At 40.8% G+C, this 19,487-nt stretch overlaps 2 protein-coding genes across 3 annotated transcripts in view; both read right to left on the bottom strand.

Moving 5' to 3' along the window:
- The window catches only part of radil (Ras association and DIL domains), a 31,533-nt gene extending 25,695 nt beyond the window's left edge, over positions 1–5,838 (bottom strand). For both annotated transcript variants that reach the window (XM_063475912.1, XM_063475913.1), the window contains exons 1-4: positions 5,722–5,838; positions 3,383–3,480; positions 2,227–2,341; positions 193–709 (exon numbers count right to left, since the gene is read on the bottom strand). In XM_063475912.1, the coding sequence (XP_063331982.1) occupies positions 193–709; positions 2,227–2,310 (601 nt within the window). In that variant the 5' untranslated portion in view covers positions 2,311–2,341; positions 3,383–3,480; positions 5,722–5,838. The remainder of the gene's footprint in view (positions 1–192; positions 710–2,226; positions 2,342–3,382; positions 3,481–5,721) is intronic.
- A 5,436-nt stretch (positions 5,839–11,274) lies between these two features.
- LOC134628490 (monocyte to macrophage differentiation factor 2-like) lies at positions 11,275–19,281 on the bottom strand. Its single transcript, XM_063475176.1, has 7 exons — positions 18,819–19,281; positions 13,778–13,859; positions 13,450–13,610; positions 13,216–13,290; positions 11,864–11,965; positions 11,652–11,721; positions 11,275–11,559 (listed from the first exon to the last, which is right to left on the bottom strand). Exons 1-7 carry the CDS (start codon positions 18,830–18,832, stop codon positions 11,353–11,355), a joined length of 711 nt encoding a protein of 236 aa, XP_063331246.1. The 5' UTR covers positions 18,833–19,281; the 3' UTR covers positions 11,275–11,352.
- Positions 19,282–19,487: the final 206 nt, after the last annotated feature.

Genomic DNA, 19,487 nt, shown 5'->3' with positions numbered 1-19,487 from the left:
TCGCTTGCACTCGCAAACGTGCACACACACACACACACACACACACACACTGCAGAGGAGCTAACGAGCTGTGCTTTTCTGCTGAGTTTGACACGTTAAGAAAGGAAGGGAATTAGACCAGCTGCTGAGTGTGTACTTGACTACCTATGTGGGGGTGTGTGTCTGTGCATCTTTCTTTGTGTGTTTCCTCACCAGCCGTGATCGTATCCTTCTCCTTAGCGTTTAGTTCCTCCACCTCTGCTCTTCTGCGCAGCTCAAACCTACGTGCGTGTCCTTCTCGGGGTTTCCACAGCTCTTGGAGCAACAGCGGCTTTTCATTGTCCCCCAGCGCTCGCAAGCATTCAGTCCGCCACCCTCCTCCTCCTCCTCCCCCACCGATCACGCCCCCTCCCTCGAAACGTCCGATCACATCACACAGGACATAAGAGTGGGCAGCATCCTTGTTGAGCGAGTAGCGCTCGAGTGCCTCTTTCACAAGTTCCTGCGCGCTGGAGCGTGGTGTGGCCAGGACGCTCTTGTAGTTGGCACCGGCGCAGATTTCATCTCCGAAAATCTTCAACACGCCGGGGGCCGAGCTCTGCGTGGAGAGCTCAGCCGGGTCGTCGGCCGGCCGCTCCGGAGGCTCAGTCGTCGAGCGCCGGTCCCCTCGGGTGTTTGTTCCAGTGTCTGTAGGAACACGGTCTCTGTAGCTTAACGTACGGTACAGGACCTGGCAAACACACAAAAACAGTGAATGTACTGCAGGGCCACCCAGTGACAGGCATTATGTACAGTTTTTTCTTAAAAGGATCTGCATGTTTACCCAAGCTATTAAAAAACACACGTGTATGACTTTGGCTTTGTGTTATCTCAGGAATAAACATCCTCATCAGCACACTGGATGAAGATGTGCTCACCACACATTTTTAAGGCAGGCAGTGTGACTCGTCATAGCAAGAGAAGCACAGGTGAAACAGTGACTTTGGCTCAGGTCCATCAAGCGCCCTGCCAAGTCACAACAGTGAGCCAGCATGCACAGTCACAAAATAAAGCACACCCATTTTTAATGGAGAGCTGAAATATCTCCTAATACATAATAATAAAGATATTTAAGCAGTCAACTGTGCTGCATAAAGTCTCTGTAGTTGTTTATTTTACATGTGCTAAAAGTTTATGCAGTGTATTTGTTCCATGTTGGTCAGAATTTCTAGACATCTCTCAGTTACATAGTACAAAGCAGAGACTGATGGAAATCTCGATATAACAACTTTGCCCATGAAAAGAGAAAACCAGGCTGGATTTACAGATTTGGGGTTTGCCCTCTACAAGGTCGTCCTCTCATTAACATCTATGGTGCTCTTAGATTTTGTTCTTCATTCAAAGCTTCATTTTTATCCCTTGCACGTTTGCAACTTCACCACCTAGATCCTTTAAACCTTAAACTTTGCACTTTGTCCTTAAAGTGCATCTGTACACCTGCACCTAAAGAACAGAGGACCCCCCTTCGAGAATGCCACTGTTCACCCTTTGGACTGAAAAGACAGATGGTTTTGAAAGAGGAGTAAAGGAGTCCAGCTATGTCCACTGTGAACGACCATCACTGAGCAGAGGTGGTGGCCCACGACGCCAGCTATCAGTCCCCTGCGATGTAGTCTTAAAATACCATCCCAGGTGCTTTTACCCCCACTCACACCTTGCCTCAGGTGACCTCAATAGGTCACATGATGGGTTGGCGACAAGGTCTCACAATGGTTTTAGCCTTAACCTCCAGTGATGGTAATGAACCAGGCCTTTTTTAACACCTCACCTAATATGATGGTACATGATTAACAGTAGGCCAAAGACCACCTTGGACAGGGACAATCTCCACTAGCAGTTAAATATCTGTGACTCTCTACATTTTTTTAAGAACTGAAGAAGCCTCTTGGATGAGAGGTGAAACGTCTTCACAAACATAAAGAAGGCCAGCTGCCTTCTTTTTTTAACCCTTTAACCCTTTAAAGCCAACTGAATCATATTTGATACATGTATCTTTTTAGACCTCTAAGCAAAGTGAAATTCACGATGGAGGACAATGTAGCCTAATTGCTGGGATATAAGCTAAACTGACACTAAGTGTTCACAATACATCAAATAAGCAGCCACTATTAATTCACTTTATTTGTTTTAATCAGTAATTTTGACCTCTGTTTTGAAGAATTCTTCTGTGAGTATGTTTGTGAATGCTGAGTGTTTGTGTGTGAGCACCTGTGTGAAGGTCCTGCTCTGACGTTTCAAGCGGCTCTTGGACGGCAGGGACATACTCGCCCCAGAAGAAGAACCGTAGAACATGATGGTGCTGTTTGCTTCACAGACTCCACAACTGGTGAGTAAGAACACACACTTTTAGATGCTTTGTTCCTAATTTGGTGCACAGGAATTAGATGTTTGACGTTGGGATGCACCGATCCGATATTTGGATCGAATATCCAGCCGATCCTGACTCAAAAACCTGGACTAGATATCAGTTCACTGGCCCGTTCTAAGGAGCCAGTCTATTCTTTTTAATTCTATCCTGGAACGGGTCAGCAGCAGTGCATCAATTTTAAGTCATTTCAAATTTTTCTTTGCATGTTTGCTACAGTTTCTGACTTTAGCAAACTGTGGTCATGTGACTTATGAAAAGCCTCAGACATGAAGATTTCCCAGTAAACTTCTCACTCTCATTAAGTGCAGTTTAACTCTTGCTGTGAAACTTGTATTGCACTTACAGTCAACATGACATTTTGCTGTCAACTTGATTGCTATTGTTCCACTTCACCTGACACCTACCAGCTCCACACACACTTGTGAAGGAGATGCAGTCACAGTGAGACTGGGAGCAGGAAAAGCAGAAACTAGAGTAACCATAAATAACACAGTACACAGTAAAGACTCTCACACTGAGCTACTAGTGCAAATAATAAAAACCTTTTTTTATTCTTCATTTTATTAACTTCTTAAAAATGCTTGAGCTTGAGGTTGCCTACATTTAAAAGAATGGCTCTCCGTGTCTTCCTCACAGTGAGGAACACAGCTTATTAATCTAACACTGGTACTAAATTAGATCTGTATCTGTAGCAACTGTATCCGAAGATACCAGAAGGGAAGTAACAATATAATATCTGAAATGGAAATGCTGGATCAGTGCATGCCTAATTTCTAAATTAAATGCACACAAACATGAAAAAAACATGCAATAACACTGGACATACAACTACATCAAACACATAATATCTGTAGCTAGTGATGATAAAGAAAATCTAGTCTAATGGAAAATGTATCCACTGTAAACAGACCATGAAGACAAAAAACAAACACAAAACTCAACTGTGTGTGTGTGTGTGTGTGTGTGTGTGTGTGTGTGTGTGTGTGTGTTGAGTACCTTGATGCAGATAGTATTGTTGCCTCTATGTGCAGCAGCACAGTGTGTACAGCTGACTGTCATATGCTCTGCAATTCATTTCACTGTCACCTTTCACGCTGGAAAAATAAAAAGGATGATGTTCAGGTCAAAGCTGAAGGATCCCATTCATCATTAACAGCCCGTCTATGCCCTCTGGGATTAAATAATACCGTCTGATTTTAGCTTTTTAATGATTTTATTGAAAGCACTAAGCTGTTTTCACGCCAGATTCTTGACTTTAGCTCGGCTGAAAAAAAACCAAAACAAAAAAAAAACGGCCAGGACTCTGGCTCTGTGCTGAAGGGGAAGACTGGACACTGCAAAAAAACTGCCTTTTTGAAAATCAAGCAGTGTCTGCAGTGGTTGTTATGTTTAATATTATGAACACACTGCTATATCATGATCATTTCATTATGACACCAGATCTCATTACTGCCAGGTTTAAATATTTTCTGGGGGACAAAACAAACGAATAAACACTTAATAGATTATTTTTGTATAGATTATATAGTGTGGACAGCAAACAGACCCATATAGCACACAGAGTTTTCTCTCTGCAACTACTTATTTTTTAGTATGTTAGAATAATGCTTTTTTGTGCATTTAAAAAAATAAAAATAAAACTAAATAAATTAACTACATAAAACAATCACAGAACATAAATGACCTAAGGCTGACTACATGGAAGCACATTTATTTTTAATTTACAAAGAACAGAGTCAAGCAGCAAATCACCACATTGAAAACCTAAAACCAGCACTTAAAAACACTGCTAAATTATTCAAATGGATTTTCTTTATTTTTATATTTAATTTGTATATATACAGTATTGTGCAAAAATCTTGAGCCACCCCTCTTTTGTTTATATTTTGCAGTTTTTTTTAAAAAGTGGTCTTAATTGATGCAATTATGAAAACAGAAAAGTTCCATCAGATTTTGATCCATCATGTAATACCATGACAATGATCCCAAACACACCATCAGTGCAGTAAATTCATACTTGGATAGAAAAACACACAGTGGAACACTTTCAGTCATGGATTGGCCTCCCCAGAACCCGGACCTCAACATTATTGAAGCAGTGTGGGGATCATCTTGACAGAAAACAGAACAAAAAGCAGCCAACCTCCAAAGAAGAGAGAGTTCAGGTTGTGTGACGAATAAGGGTGATCATACCAAATGCTGACTTTAAAGCTGGGTGTTTTTGCCTCACTAACTGTATTTCCACATTTGTTCAACACGTTTCAGTAAATCGTTGCACCTTTCCAAGCCAAATGTAAAGAAATGAGCGGTGGCTCAAGACCTTCAATGAACCCCTACCCTACCAACCAACCAACCAAATCTTTTTAAAACCCTACATCCTAAAAAGTCTGTTTCCCATCTATGCCCCTAAGGTGGGTCAGCTTCATTCGTATCTTTGCATGAACTCTTTTGACCGATAGACCTGTAGTGAGGGTCTCATCAGGAATCAGCTGCATCAGGTGAAAGCAGACCTCATCCAACCCGTTTTAACTGCATCCCATTTACAACCCTAAGTTCCTTTACTGCAGAAACATTTGGCAGGCAACCTAAAAGGTGTTGTTGTAGCTGACTGTGCAGGGACTGGTGGGATAACGTGACTATTTTAAATGCCAGCTAATCCATGGTAATCTGGCTACTTGGCTGCAGTTAACTCAATCCTACACGCAGAAAGAAACACACACAGAGGGAGGGGATACCTTTTCGCACTGGTAAATTGGGTTGCGTTTAGTAACCCAGGAGGTCGTGTTACATTTAGTAACCATGTCACACAGACTTGTGGTTGTCCTTGTCTTTACCAGCAGAAGGTCAGATTTAAGCAGTGCGTTAAGGAAAAAGCCCACGCCTACATTATAATATAGGACTGAACTTGTGACAGCCCGTTATTTACAGCCGGTCCGTCTGTTTACGACTTTGGATTCACTGGTCGTCAGTAGCAACCGCCGTAGCAACAAAAGGCAGGAGAAGATCCTCTGAAATTAATCCGCTGATGAGCCGTCAGGCGCGGCGCGGAAAACTCACAGCAGCCGATCTCTGACGGCAGCAGGTGCGTCTGTGTTACTGCGCGAGCTCGTTACACACAATTAATTATCAATTTATCTCAACGTTGTTTGGACACCTGCGCAACGCTCAACAAAGAGAGAGAGAGAGAAAAACTGTTTTTTACATATCGGGGTGCAGAAAGCAGTGACGCGTCTGCCTGTCAATAAAATAGGTCGCGGAAAAGTTGATGAGTGGTTCCAGCAGAGGCGAGCCCAGTCCCCCGAGGGCTCTGCCGGTGTCTGTGCGTTTGTACTCACGCTGTCTGCAATGCGTGGCTCCATAGTGCTGGGGAATCCTTCCTGGCGTCTCTCTTATTCCCCTACCGTGCAGAAAAATCACAGGCTCTATAAATGGGGGGGGGGGGGGGGGGGGGGAGAAAACACCCAGCTGCCCTGCTCCGAGCGACACCCAGCCGTCCGGGGGTCCCACCCACATCCCCAAAACAGCCCGTTAACTTGGACGACAGCCAGCCGCTGTGGGCTCCTGCTCCCGTGCGTACATCTCCGCCGAGTGTCCAGCAATGCCCACAGCCTCCGGCAACCGCATTCCCACATCCACAGCGGTTCACTGCCGAGCCGTGACGGAAACAGCCGAGCCACACGCGATGCTTCACCTCGCTACACCTGCTCTGGCACCAGAGTGTGTAGAGGCGACTCCCCCTGGCGGACAGAGGCGGCACTAGCACGAACTACAACGGTAGATCGGAATAAGAAGGAAACAACGTGGTCTTTTAACGCGTGGTTTTATATATTCCACTTAAAAAAAGGGTAATCGTCTTGATAATAGATCTGCAGTCGTGTTAAGTATTGCACCCTATATATAATATATAATATAAATGATCGAATCCTTACTAAGTCTTAAAATGACTTATACAGCCCAGATGAACATCAACATGAGATACTGCACAGTGTCATGATTTATTTACAAAATAAACACAAAAGCCAAAATTCTTGCTTTAGACTGATGGACTTCCCAGAGCAGTTCCTTCCTCTTAAGATTACCACTAATGTCTGTCCTCTCTGGCAGAGTAAGAGAACCCCTACTTTCATAGAGATGCTCACACTCGCTGATGTTCAGTTAAGTACAGGGATGGGCTTAAAAATTACCCCATGAGAAAACTGGGACTGCTGTGGGGGGCCACACCAAACCAATAAGATTATAAAGAGATCAAATTATTACTGAGCAGAATAGAGTTCAGCCTATTGGTGCATTTGATTAGCGGCACCTGCCCCCACTTACCCTCTTAATTCATGTAGCAGCAGTATGGGTGCACTTACTTTTTCACACTCTTCTGCATAGTGTTGTAAATATTTTATTTTCTTATTAAGGTTGGATTTACCTAGTTTTAAGACCTGCTGTGGACCAGATTGTTTTTTATTATGTATCGACATGTAAAACTTCATAATTTGTGTACTTTGTTTTTTATTGTGACTGTATGTTTACCTTCTTTTTTTCCTTCTTCTGGTGTCTCATTTCTTCTCCTCATATGAGGTTAATTATATAAAATAAGTCTGCCTCAATTTATTTCAGTTTCCTTGAAAATGACGTCTTGATTGAATTAAAGTGGTATGAAACAAGATCAAAGGACAGACTGGTCGCTATAATGTAGTTTAGATACAATCTGGAGCTCATTTTGTAATATATTTTTGGTATAACAAAACTACTTATGAAAATAAACTTTGTTTCTTACATGAGCTACAAAAAAGGTGAAACACGATAAAAAAAATGACATAAAATGCATGAAAAAAGCTTTTTTATTACAAGAGAAATAGAAAAGATAAAAGCATTGTTGGCATCATATCGGCTTATCACAGCACAAAAAGCACCACAGACACAATAACCAATATGAAAACTAGAATAAGGGTGAGATAATATAATCAGTCCTGTAGGACGAGAAAGAAAACACCAGCAGGACTGAGAACAGAGTCAGCAGCTCCACAATCACAGAGCGTCTATAAATAATATACAGAGGGTCCACGAAGGCTTCGCGGACGCTGTTATAAAGATCTTTACAAAGGCAGGTGGGGTGTATGTCTGAATGAGACACATACTGTAATCAAGACAAGACACACATCAAATCCTTTACTTTATCTCACCGCAGCCAGACCTGGCTTGGATACAAGACAAACTGTGAACTCTCTCAGTTGTTTGGTTCATCCCAGAGACTCGAGTAAACAGAGAGCACGAATACTCCAGAGTAACTCTGTTTCAGTTTTAAATAAGATATCCACCGTGCGACAAACGCACTTCCCTTCATGCTAGGGTCTCAAATGTACAAAATGATAAAGTATTGTGTTACCCTCAGACTATTTTATCACTTTTATCCGAGGTTTGGTGTCATCGTGTTGTTTTTGGACCCTTCAGTATAGAATAAAGAATGATTATTAGATGTCTTGAGGCAACAGTGGCTACACAAACAAGGTGATATTATAAAATAACAACTTGTTTTCAGTCCAGTTTTGTGCTGGTTGTCAGTTTTTGTCCACTAGTTAGCGGCTTATCCTTAAAACACATTGAGCGATAGAGGAAAAACTGAGCTGCGGTTTGGATCTGAATCCAGGTTTGCGTGTCAACCTCAACATTTAAAGGTAACGCTCACCTTATGCGTTACCTCATGACCTACTACACTTGCACGGGCAAATAAACAGCATTTCATAAGTGCTCATCACAGTGATGGATTTAACTCCAAATGCAAACTTTTGCAGATTTTTGCAGCACATTTAGGGGTTGTGCAGCGTCGCTTAAAGTATTATTGAAGTACAAACTCTTTCCCCCAGAAAGTTAAGATTTAACGACCTCCCCTCTGCCCTGAATGACCAGTTTTCACACTTCAGTATACATCAGTAAAGATGTTCTGACGACTATTAGCCCTGTAATGCTAAGTGTGTCATATCTAATACATGAGCTGTTGTGAGATTTTTAAGTCAGTGTTTTTGTTTTTTGTTTTGTTTTTTAGACAAATGATACAAATTAAAACTTTTGTCAGAAAGTTCAATAAACTCTACATTTTCAAAAAATTAAAAATTTCTAGCATTTATTTCATAGTTCAAACAGGCAGTTTCTAGGTTTTCCCAGGTAGCTACACAGGCAGATACGACCTAACTTCTGATATACGCCCAGTCATTTTGTTCTATAAGCAGCCCTGAAACATGACAGAAAAGAGCTTTAAGGGTTACTGCTAGTGGGCTTTCAAGGGGTAAAGAGTCCAGGTGTAAAGATTTGAAATCTTTTCTATCCATTATGTAAATCCATATATGTAAAACTTGCAGAAAACTTCTGGAGCAGCTGTGAGTGAGCAGGTGAAGCTGTATGGGGAGGTGCCAGCATATAAATCAATCAATCAATCAATCAATAAATAAATAAATAAATAAAAACATCTTTGCATTTATTTGCTTAGAGCTGCAAACAACCATAGCAGCTGCAGTGGTCCTTTTTAATGTGGCTTCCTTGGACTTTTAAGCCCAGATGATCCGACATACTGCAGTGAAACTATAATGAAAAAGTTTTTTTTAACAACCCTTAAATACCAGCTGCTTCGACCTTTTTAAATCCTCTCGCCACATTAATCACACTCTGCTTCGTCCTTTAAATCACGCTCAACACTAAGAATACATACATGTTTCAGATATATTTTGATGTGTTCAAGGTACATGCATTCACGTGTAAACATAGACTCAGCCAGTTAGAGGCTTTGGATTCATGGTAGTCAGATAGTATAGGATACACACAGGCACAAACACTTGGGCAAACACACACACACACACACACACACACGAGCACACCCACGCGAGCACACACACACGCACCTGAGATGCCTTTATTATCGGGCCAGATTGTTTAACAATACTATAGCTTCAGTTTCCTTTCAAGTGTGAAACATACATATATGGTAGTAGTGTGCTATCGGTTAACGGCAGTAAGTCTTCTGGCAGTGCTGAATCAGACAGTGGTTTGAGCTCCAACCATGTTGTAACTATCAACTGTTTTCCATTCGTTTAGGATGAAGACTGAGAAGATGATCGAGTAACACAACGAGAAGATCAGAAGAAAATAGAGATGAAGTCTGCATGTACTGTATGTCTCTGATAAATACTGTATCTTCACGTACTAAACCTAATCGACAACAGTAAACTATTAGAATTCAGTGTTTATGCTCAAAAATCGAAAGTGTGGAGCCTGGTATATGTGGAAGCACACGAGTAAAGTCTCCAAGACTAAAACTACAAATATCTGAGTGTTCAACCTGAAAAAAAAAGACAAAAAAAATCTGCGATCATGTTTAAAAAACTTCACAGGAAGTCACCGACTTAAGCAACTATTGTTAAAATCATACAGAGTACTATGGTGTAGATAGCACAACTAATAACAATAGCAGTAATAATACTATCTAGAGCTCTGAATTGGGAATAGTAAATTACTGATGTTGCAGCCTGCTTAGTGTAATCAAACTAAAAACACTAAAATTCATCTCACGAGTCGAGTCTGCCAATTTTAATAGTGATCTTCCTCTTGACAAATAGACAATGCCCTCAATTCCACTTCTGCACACTAAATCTGGGCGCGCACGGCACAGAGAGAAATCTCAGAGAATAGTAATTAACCCCTGAAACCAAAGTCCTGCAAAATACTGTTAGAGGGGCGGGGGGAGTGTCCCAGTTCAGGAGCTGCCAGCCTTGAAGTTCAGATTCATCATATTTATCCTTCATGTATACCAAACGTGATAATTAACCGCTAAATGGTGCATTTGATTGCCCTCTCAGCTCGGAACGTCAGGAGGTATTGCATCACTGGAGGTAATTGGATTCAGTTGGTCATCGGTTAGTAAGAATTAAATTAAAAAGGGTTGATTAACTTCCTGTCTAAAATTCAGACGGCAGAAGATCTGAATGAATAAAATACTGATACAGACACATGAGGTTTTTTCTGAGTTTTCCAAGAAGCGGGGAAGTGTTTTATGAATACCTTCCACCCTGGGCTTTGCCTCTCAGACTGAATCAAAGCTGTCACATTAAGGTCTCACATCTTTGACTGCATCAGTCATTATCTAGGCCAACTGTACTTCCTGTCCCAGATTCAAAGCTAAACAAGGAGAAGCACCTGCAACACAAAGCAAAATTCCAAGACCTGCATGAACTAACTGTTGTCTAAAAACAGGGCTTAAAGTGTTTCTTTGTGTTTCACACTGTGCTGTATTGCATTACAGTATTTTATGCTATTTCAGCACATTGATGTGATTTTATTTTATCCTCAAAGACAAAGTAAAGTAGTTTAAATTGCTTTTAAAAGGTGCTATTTTTAGAACAGTAGGAGTGTAAAGACGATGAAAAAGATTTAATTTGGATTTATAGCTTAGATCTTGCGCACACGGGGTAATGCTAACCATATATAAGAGAGAGATAACATGCAGCTCTCTTTAGTCAAGATGAAAATAAAACATCTGTAGCTATCAAAGTTATGACATACGCAGGAATTTAGAACCCAAAATTTAAATTCCTAATTATTACTGCATGCATAATAAACCAATCATATGTGTGTTTTTGTTAGCAGTCTGGATATGACTGTAAATATAAAGTACTACAGATAAAAAAAAAGTGATAATTTTCATTACCCTGGCACACTGCTGTCTGACCCGTTTTACCCATTCATTCACTGGCTGCTTGAAGGCAACTTTTTGGTGATAAACATGGAAATGTTTGACATTTCGAACTGATGAGAGGGACCTGAATGCACCATTAGTTTTGGTTTCTGTCACACTGAAAAGTGCACTTTTACTATACCCCCCCCCCCCCCCCCAAGATGAGGCAGCCCCTGAATGTGGGCACAGCTAGGATCATCTCCTCGAATCCGCTCAAAAACAGGAGTTACTTCCTGTGAGGTCAGTGCTGATGTCATCTGGAGGTGTGGACCTGATGGGTGGGTGGCTGGGCGTAGAGGTACTTCCAGATGGCGTAGTAATGTATGGCCGCTCCCATAGCTACAAACATGTGCCAAATAGCGTGAGCAAATGGGACAATGCCGTCACTTTTGAAGAAGACTATCCCCAAACAGTAGCAGGCCCCGCCGACCAGCAGCTCACACAACCCGGACTGCTCCGGCTGAGAAGAGGCATTAAGTTTATTATTTTTAAACTGTTTAATGGGGTCATTTTAAACCCAATCAGAGCAGCAGAAAATGTGAGTGGCCTCACCATTGAGAGGATGACCAGGGCAGGAAAAACTCCCATCACTGTGTAGCAGATCAACTCCATGAGCTTATACCTATGACAGCAATGGGTTACTGAGCACGGGTGTTACTGAGCGTACAGTTAGGCAATCTTAATAACAGCTTGGAAAAAGCTTAATCAATTTTAAAAGAAGTTTAAATATTTGACATGCTAAGAAAATAAATATGTGAGCAGACCTCTCATGGAAGAAGAAGACGTAGGTGGTTCCAAAAGACGCCATGACCCAAACTAACCAGCGCATGTGACACGCCCAGGGACCCAGCTCTCGCAGGTTTAGCCTGTTAAAAAATCAATCAATCAATCAATCAATCAATCAATCAATCAATCAATCAATCAATCAATCATGTTTTTGAAAACAGAAAATCTCAGTTTTCAGTGATCGAAAACGCCGTTTACGTGTGAACGAAAGGTGCAAACGCATAGAAAAATCTGTGTTTTCAAAAATACCCGTGTGGATGCCAACATGCTATTAATGAGTTACAGTTAGTTTAAAACTTAGCAAGATCGCTAATCAAGACCTCCTAAGCTATAAAGCCTTTAGTCATTTTGCTCAATTATCTATTAATTAATAATTAATAGTTTACACTGTATATAAAGTATAGATCATCCAAAAATTCGAGCCAAGGCAACCTTAAGCCTGCATGACCAACAGGGGGCGTGTCAGCAAACAGCAAACACTTTCCCGATGAGTTCATGGATTCATCTTCTAATTCCAGATCTTTTAAATTATAGCATGATGTTTATTTTTTAAACTATTATTCCAATCAGCTCATAAAACAGAATATGCTTTGGCTAACTTGTCACTGATGAGATCCTAAGTTTGCAGTGTTTTCAGGATTTCAGCAGTTTTAATTTCGCTGACCAATAATTTTCACCATAGTTTTTACCACCAACCTTTTTTTTTCTTATGAAAACAAGATAATAACTAAACAAAAACTAATGCACAAAACAGGACAAAAACCAGGCTAAAATGTATTGACACTTTTGCCTCCAAATAAAAATGAGATGAAAATGAAAATCTTCTGATGACATGAAATCCAATCAGAACTAATGGACGCTTTGTAAACCGTGTAGAGCAGTTTTCACCGTTAACACCAATTTTAAGTCAGATCCACTTGCTTGTCACATTTGATTAAAAAGAAAAGCGGGGGGTAATAATGATGCCATCTTTTATTTACAGTCTATATAACTTAATCATGACTGACAACAGGAGGGTGCATAGGTTTTCTCTCAGACTGAGGATTAGTTTCCTTGCAGTTAGTTCAACAAACTCTCTCTTAGTGCCAGTTATTGGAAACACTATTTGATATCTGTAATATCTGCTGGTGGTGGTGGTTGTTGGGGGTTTCTGTGTTATGTCTGTTGCTGTTATGTTGATTTTAATCATCTTTTGTGTGTTTATTCATATTCAGAGCCCCTTGTACCACAGGTGTTGAAATGAGCTATATAAATAAAATTTGAATAATGTACTTACTTATATATACAGTTTACACACACCCACACACGCCTAGCAGGCTAGTTTGTTTACCAAGGGGCGTAGGAGGCAGCGATGAAGAAATAGATCACCATCCTGTCACACATGTGAAAACATTGCTCCACAGACCTGAAGAGGGAGCAGAGACAGCTCAGAAACGACTCAGTGACACTGTTTAGATATGAAACATCATTATTAAAAATGATATATTATATTTAAAATAATCCAATGCATCACAGATATTGTGCTACAATGTATATATGTGGGTGTGTGTATATATGTATATACCGTAGGTGGCTCTTCTTCCAGGCCACAGTGTGGAAGAGGGTGGAGATGATGAAGAGCGAGCTGAGCCCCGCCCCATACACCCAGGCTGACAGCCGTTCCCATTGGTCCTCTGACTGGAAGTGCAACACTGAGCTTCCCAGCAGGCTGGGGATTATCCACAACTAAATGAATTCATAGCATAAATGAAACATGAGCCACAAAGAGGCAGGCAGGCAGGACTGACTGTAAACACGAGCATGATGCTGCTGATGTTATGTAATGATGATTTTTCTTATTTTCACTGGGCTTAATGATCACTTTCTGTGTGTGTGTGTGCATGCACATTTACCGCATGCGTGGCACAATTGGCAGCATGCTCATATTCGGTGGGCTGGTATCTCTTGTTAGGAGGAACACGATTGTTCATATACCTGCAAATGATCACATTTATTAACAATTTTATCGTATGAACTAAAATCTTATAACATGGTAATAGTGATTTAATGTGTGGAAATAAGAAGGTAATAGTGTAATGTTCTCAAAATACAAAGTCATTACCAAGGTAATAAGACTAACGGCTTGGTATTCATTTAGCTGAGTAATATTTAGCTGAAATTTATATAATAGTGAACTTGGGGGGTAATGATGGGGTGATAATTCCAGTTAGTGGCAACACAGTAAAATTTTGTTAACAGTTTGATAACCTGTGTGTATTAAAATGGTAATTTCCCATTGCTCATCAATAGGCTATTGTTTATTATCTTCTAATTATATGCATGAAGGTTAGTATTATGTAGTTATTATCTCCTTTTTCACACAGAAAGGTAGTTTGCTCCCAATTATTACTCTTTTTAAATTCCACTGGCCTTCTTAAACACAGAGCTTTCCTTTCCTGTCTCGTCAGTTCACTCCTGTTCTTCACTGAGTCCCCCAAGTGTCTGTTTTGGGTTCACTTTTCCTGGCTCTATAACTCCTCTTCTTGAATCCTTAATGGAAATCAAGAGCTAATTCATTCATTCTTAGTTCCTATAAATTGGGAGGTTCTTTTTCTCTTCCTTATAAACTGGGTCCCCTCTCTCCGTGTGTTAAGTCTCATGTGAAGAATCTGGATCCTGAGCTACGTTTTAACAAACAAATTGTCATCTGTTGTCAAAACAGAGCTTTATCGTCAAATATTTCAAATATTTTCTATTTAATCCTTACACAGAAAAAGTAATTCAAGCCTGTTGCCTGTTGTTATAATTTGCTGTATTGTGGTCTCCTTTAGAAGTTTCTATCTTGACTCCAGTTACTTCAAAATGCTGCATCTAGACTTAACTAGTGCTAAGAAATTAGATCATATCATTCCCATAATGGCTTCACTACATTTTGTCCCTTTCCATTTAAGAATTAAATTCAAATTGTATAAATAGTTTTTAAAGCTCTCACTGGTCAGGCACTCACCTATATGATTTCTCTTATTCACCTTCACACAATCCCTCTTTTCTTAGATATAGTGACAAGCTCTGACTTCGTGTTCTCTGTTCTGGGCTCAAACAGATGGAAGGACTTTCTCAGTTGCATCCATGATCGTGGAACCAGCTTCCTGTGTCCATTGCAAGCGCTCCAATTATTGCCGTCTTTAAATCTGAAAACCTAGCTGTATTTCATGGTATTCTTGGGTTCATAATCTGTCACTGGTGGTGGTTATTTTGTATTGCGGGCACATTTAAATTTGTGATCTTGTACTATTATTTTTGAAGTTTTTATTGTTTTGTGCAGCTCTTTGGACAGTTTTTTTTAACTGTGCGTTACAACTGTGCGTTTTTGATTATTACACCATTATTATCATGTTATTACTGAGCTGTAATATAAAGCGCTACCTTTCTTTTTATTACAGGCAGCAGCATTTATGTAAATGACACATTTCACATTTGCTATTTTAAATGCTTCATCATCTTAACATCTACAGTTAAAAATACATACAAACTGGGTCGCTCATTAACCGAAGCCAAAGGTCTCTATCATACAAATGGATCTGTTCAAGCAATATTGCTGTTTTGTAATTATTTACTCATTAACTTTACTCTTTCCTTTATAAGTAAATATAACAGAAACAGTACATGTAATTTGGCATTAAAAAAATTTCACACAATATTTAATGAAATATGTATTCTATAGCAATGGGTATTTCAGTTTAAGCTGTTACGTGTTGTTTTGAAATATACCTCAGATGTTACTGGGGTTTATGGAGCACATGTTGCTTGCTTAAAGGCCAGTTTAAAAAAAAATATTGGACTCTTTGCTTAATCCATATTTCAATATGTTCCTTTTTTTCCTTACACTTAACTCATCATTTGACTGAAACAAGCTGTTCTCTCTTTACGCCAACTGTCTTCTAATTGGCTGCTCCTCACAAGGTTTGAACAACGGGTGGGCGGGGCTTTGAGTCTAACAGCCAAGCCTGGGAGTGCGTCAGATGATCATATTAGGTTATCTACTCTCACTGACATGATACAGAATCAAGGGTAAAAAAGTCAGTCTGAAGCCTGAGCTATTGGCCAACATTTGTTGTACATACACTAATGTAATTATTTGAGGCTTTGGCCATGTTTGTAATGAGCATCTGGCATTGCAAGAGAATTTATATAACAAGAGTAATGGGTCCACTTTAATAGGACTTTGTAGAATTAAGCTGCAAACCATATTTACTGTGTATGATATTTAAACCCACGTGTATCACAATGCTAACAATCCACCCCACCCTCTTGTTTCGCTTAGCAACGCTACTACATGCTTCAACTTGTTGCCATGACTGCCGTTGCCTGGCAACAGTGGGTAACCACAGAGCGACTGAAGCAGAGGTTTGATCTCTTTCAGAAACGGCTCACACATACAGCCATGCCCACATTTTCTCACATACACACGCACACTCCGATCTGTTCATTTGATTGCGAACATTCAGTACAGAAACTCAAACAGTTCAGGAGGTAGCACCCTGACAGTGATGTCACTGTTGTCATGGAAACCACAGGCAAGGATTGTCCTCTCCTCTTCCCTACAACAGAAAACTCCTCGCTGCTTTCATCTTTCTTTCTTCGCCTCTCTTCCCTCCTCCCTCTCCCGTTCCCCCACCATGGCTCCTCTCTGCTTCCCAATGATGAAATTAACATGCAGGGAAGGCAAATGACGTCTTTGCAGACACACAAAATGTAAGCATGTGAACATCCACATGTTGTAAGTTGTAAGACATGAAAAAGAAGGAAAGGGAATACTGCTCAGAACCTCAAAGAATCCATTTGTTTTTATGAAATGCCCCCAACAGCTAATTATGCTGTCTATCTGAGGAGCTGTGCATGCATGTGGCTGCACAGAAACAATACTTCTAAATAATCTAAAAAGAGGAATATCACAGCTGTGGGTATATGCATGGTTGTTGTCAAAATGCTGATAAGACATTCATGATCCTTCATGAACATATATACACAAGGAGAACTAAAGAAAGATTATGCAAAAAGGATGGCAACACCTTTCACTTCCCTTTCTCCTCCATTTGCTGCTTTGTTTTTCAGAGTGACACTCATTAGGAGCTATTAATACTAACCGGCCCAGCCCAGAAACACACCGTCTTGTCCCAAATAAAAGACTTCCCCACCCTGTATCCAACACTGGCCTCACACTGTCTGGCTTACTCTCTGTAGTGCGCACACATACAAGTGTGTGTCAGTGCCAGGCCCAGCAGGCCTGGCCAGGTCATTAATGACTTTATCAAGCTGGCTGATAATTAGCAGGCCAGAGGCCAGGCAGAGGGACACACTCATGGGACAGGGCAGAGCAGAGCTGTGGAAACACTGTGACATCGCTGCATCTCTGTGGTCTAAATGAACCGTGAAGACCTCGGTCCAGTTAACACCGGACATGAATTAACACTGCTTTACTTCATGGGTCTTTGTGCAATCATGTATATCTATAATAAAGTTAACATCCACACACTGCTGAAAATAGTTGCCATATAACTGTTTTTTCTTTGTTATAGCACTGTAAATCAAACAGGTCTTGGATTAAATTAGATAGTATATAGATTAAAGAACCACAATGGTGATTAAAATCTGATAATTTAAGCTATATATCCTAGTAAACCTAACTGCAAAAGGCTGGAAAAATCTGATCTATCAGCTATATCAAAACTTTTGAGATTACCCCCGTCTTGTCACGCTAATACATCCAAAGGCCAAAAACAGTTTTTTTAAAACTGATACACAACATAGAGAAGCTGCAGTTAGTCACAGCTGTGAAGATAAACCACTGGAAATTTCATTCTGGGGGTCTTTTTGTTAAGGCTCCTCTGACGTCTTGATTGAATCATTTAATCGTTTTGGTGTTTCCTTAGAAAAAGCCAGTCCAGGTCCTGTGGCAGGAAGTTGTGACGGGTACATGTTCGACAGCGCTTGAATGAATAAATGAATCTAGAAATGTTACATAACAAAAGTAACCACCACACGCTTCCTTAAAGTGCCCTGCATTGTGAAGCAGCTAAAAATATATTTAGCTGTGATGTACTCATAAAAGACAACTGACATCATATCTGATTAAAAAAAGCAGCATGATAATTTCGCCTCAGCCCATAATGTGGCACACATGACTTCATGTGTGAGCTGTGGGAATTACAGTCTCTGCTCGTGAGATGGAACAAATACTACTCCCACAATTGCCTCAGTTGGCCTATTTTTTGAAGCAACAAAAAAAAAAAAAAATAATAAAGTATCTCTCTATATATACCTATGACTCTATTTTGGAAGCATTTTTTAACATCAATTCAGTTTGGTTGGGTTTGGAGCTAAAAACAAGACCACTACACATATAACTCAGAGTGTGGAAGTTGTAATGGACAGCGAACAGAACAGATGATCAGCTGATTCATAGCATAAAAGCAGTCAGCAGATTAGCAGAGCATGAGCTGAGAATGAAAATAATTCTGAGTTGCAACATTGGTCTACTTCGTTTGTCCTCAGGACAGCCTCAGCCTAGATCCAGTTGGCTTCTGTGTACCAGATATTAAATAAAGTTGAAAAGGCTGAGGAAGAGGAGGGGGTGGCCTTTCCTCTGTGTCACAAAAATCACAGGGAAAGAGGAAAAAGGAAGAGGTAGCAAGATGAAGAGGAGGGGGAAGTGGCAGGTTGTGTGTTTGCTTAAAATAAAATAAAATAAAAAATCCTGAGCTTGAATATAGAAATTTGAAAAAGATACATCACTAATTATGAGACATGCAGGAAATACATATGAGTTATTTACAGCTGGTTCCCAATGAGCATCCTCGTCCTCATCATCATCATCATCGCTACCAAACAGCAAACGATCAGCCTTTCTGTTCATCTCCAGTGTCTAACCGTATATTCAATGAGCTCACCCACCTTACAAGATTCATTTACAGAGGAAATAAGCAACAGTTGACGGCAGACAGACAGTGTGGCCAAAGCCTGAATCCCCCCTGTGAGTGATGGGCGAGTTAGCCGCCGATAATTGATCAGTTCAGCGTTCAGATCTGCAGCGAGGAGGTTTAATGGAAGGTAACGAGCACGTCGCCTTTTCACCGTCGTCGTCTTATCCACATCTCAAGCAGCACTGGGAGACGCATGCATCCCGACCCAGCCGCCTCCAGAGGGTCCAGTCCGGAAGTGTGGGCGTCAGTGGGGGGACGAGGGGATGAGTCTCAGTCGGTGCTGATGCTTGCTCGCTCTTTCTCTCTCTCTCTCGCTCTCTCTCTCTCCCCGCCGGTTCACCTCATCACGACTCGGTGAGGGGGGCTGTTCTTCATCACTGAAGGCTGCCACATCATTCTGTGATGAGGGGCTGATTCAGAGGCAAGTCGTGCCTGCAGTTCCTGCTTTGGTCTCTAGGTGGAGGCGCAGGCGCGCTCTCAGGGACTGGTATTATGTAATAAGGCGACGACGTTAACGCATCTAATTATTGAGTCAGAGAAGGATTATTTAAAGCGACACTCAGCTCCGGCTCCTAGTCTGCGCTGCTGAAGAGTTTTACCAGCTATGAACAATATAACCCCGTGACGTCACTGTGATGTC

The sequence above is a fragment of the Pelmatolapia mariae genome, linkage group LG6 (genome assembly GCF_036321145.2).
Source record: "Pelmatolapia mariae isolate MD_Pm_ZW linkage group LG6, Pm_UMD_F_2, whole genome shotgun sequence".
NCBI classification, from domain to species: domain Eukaryota; kingdom Metazoa; phylum Chordata; class Actinopteri; order Cichliformes; family Cichlidae; genus Pelmatolapia; species Pelmatolapia mariae.
Note: the sequence above shows the minus strand (reverse complement) of the source record. Positions and strands in the feature narration are given on the sequence as shown.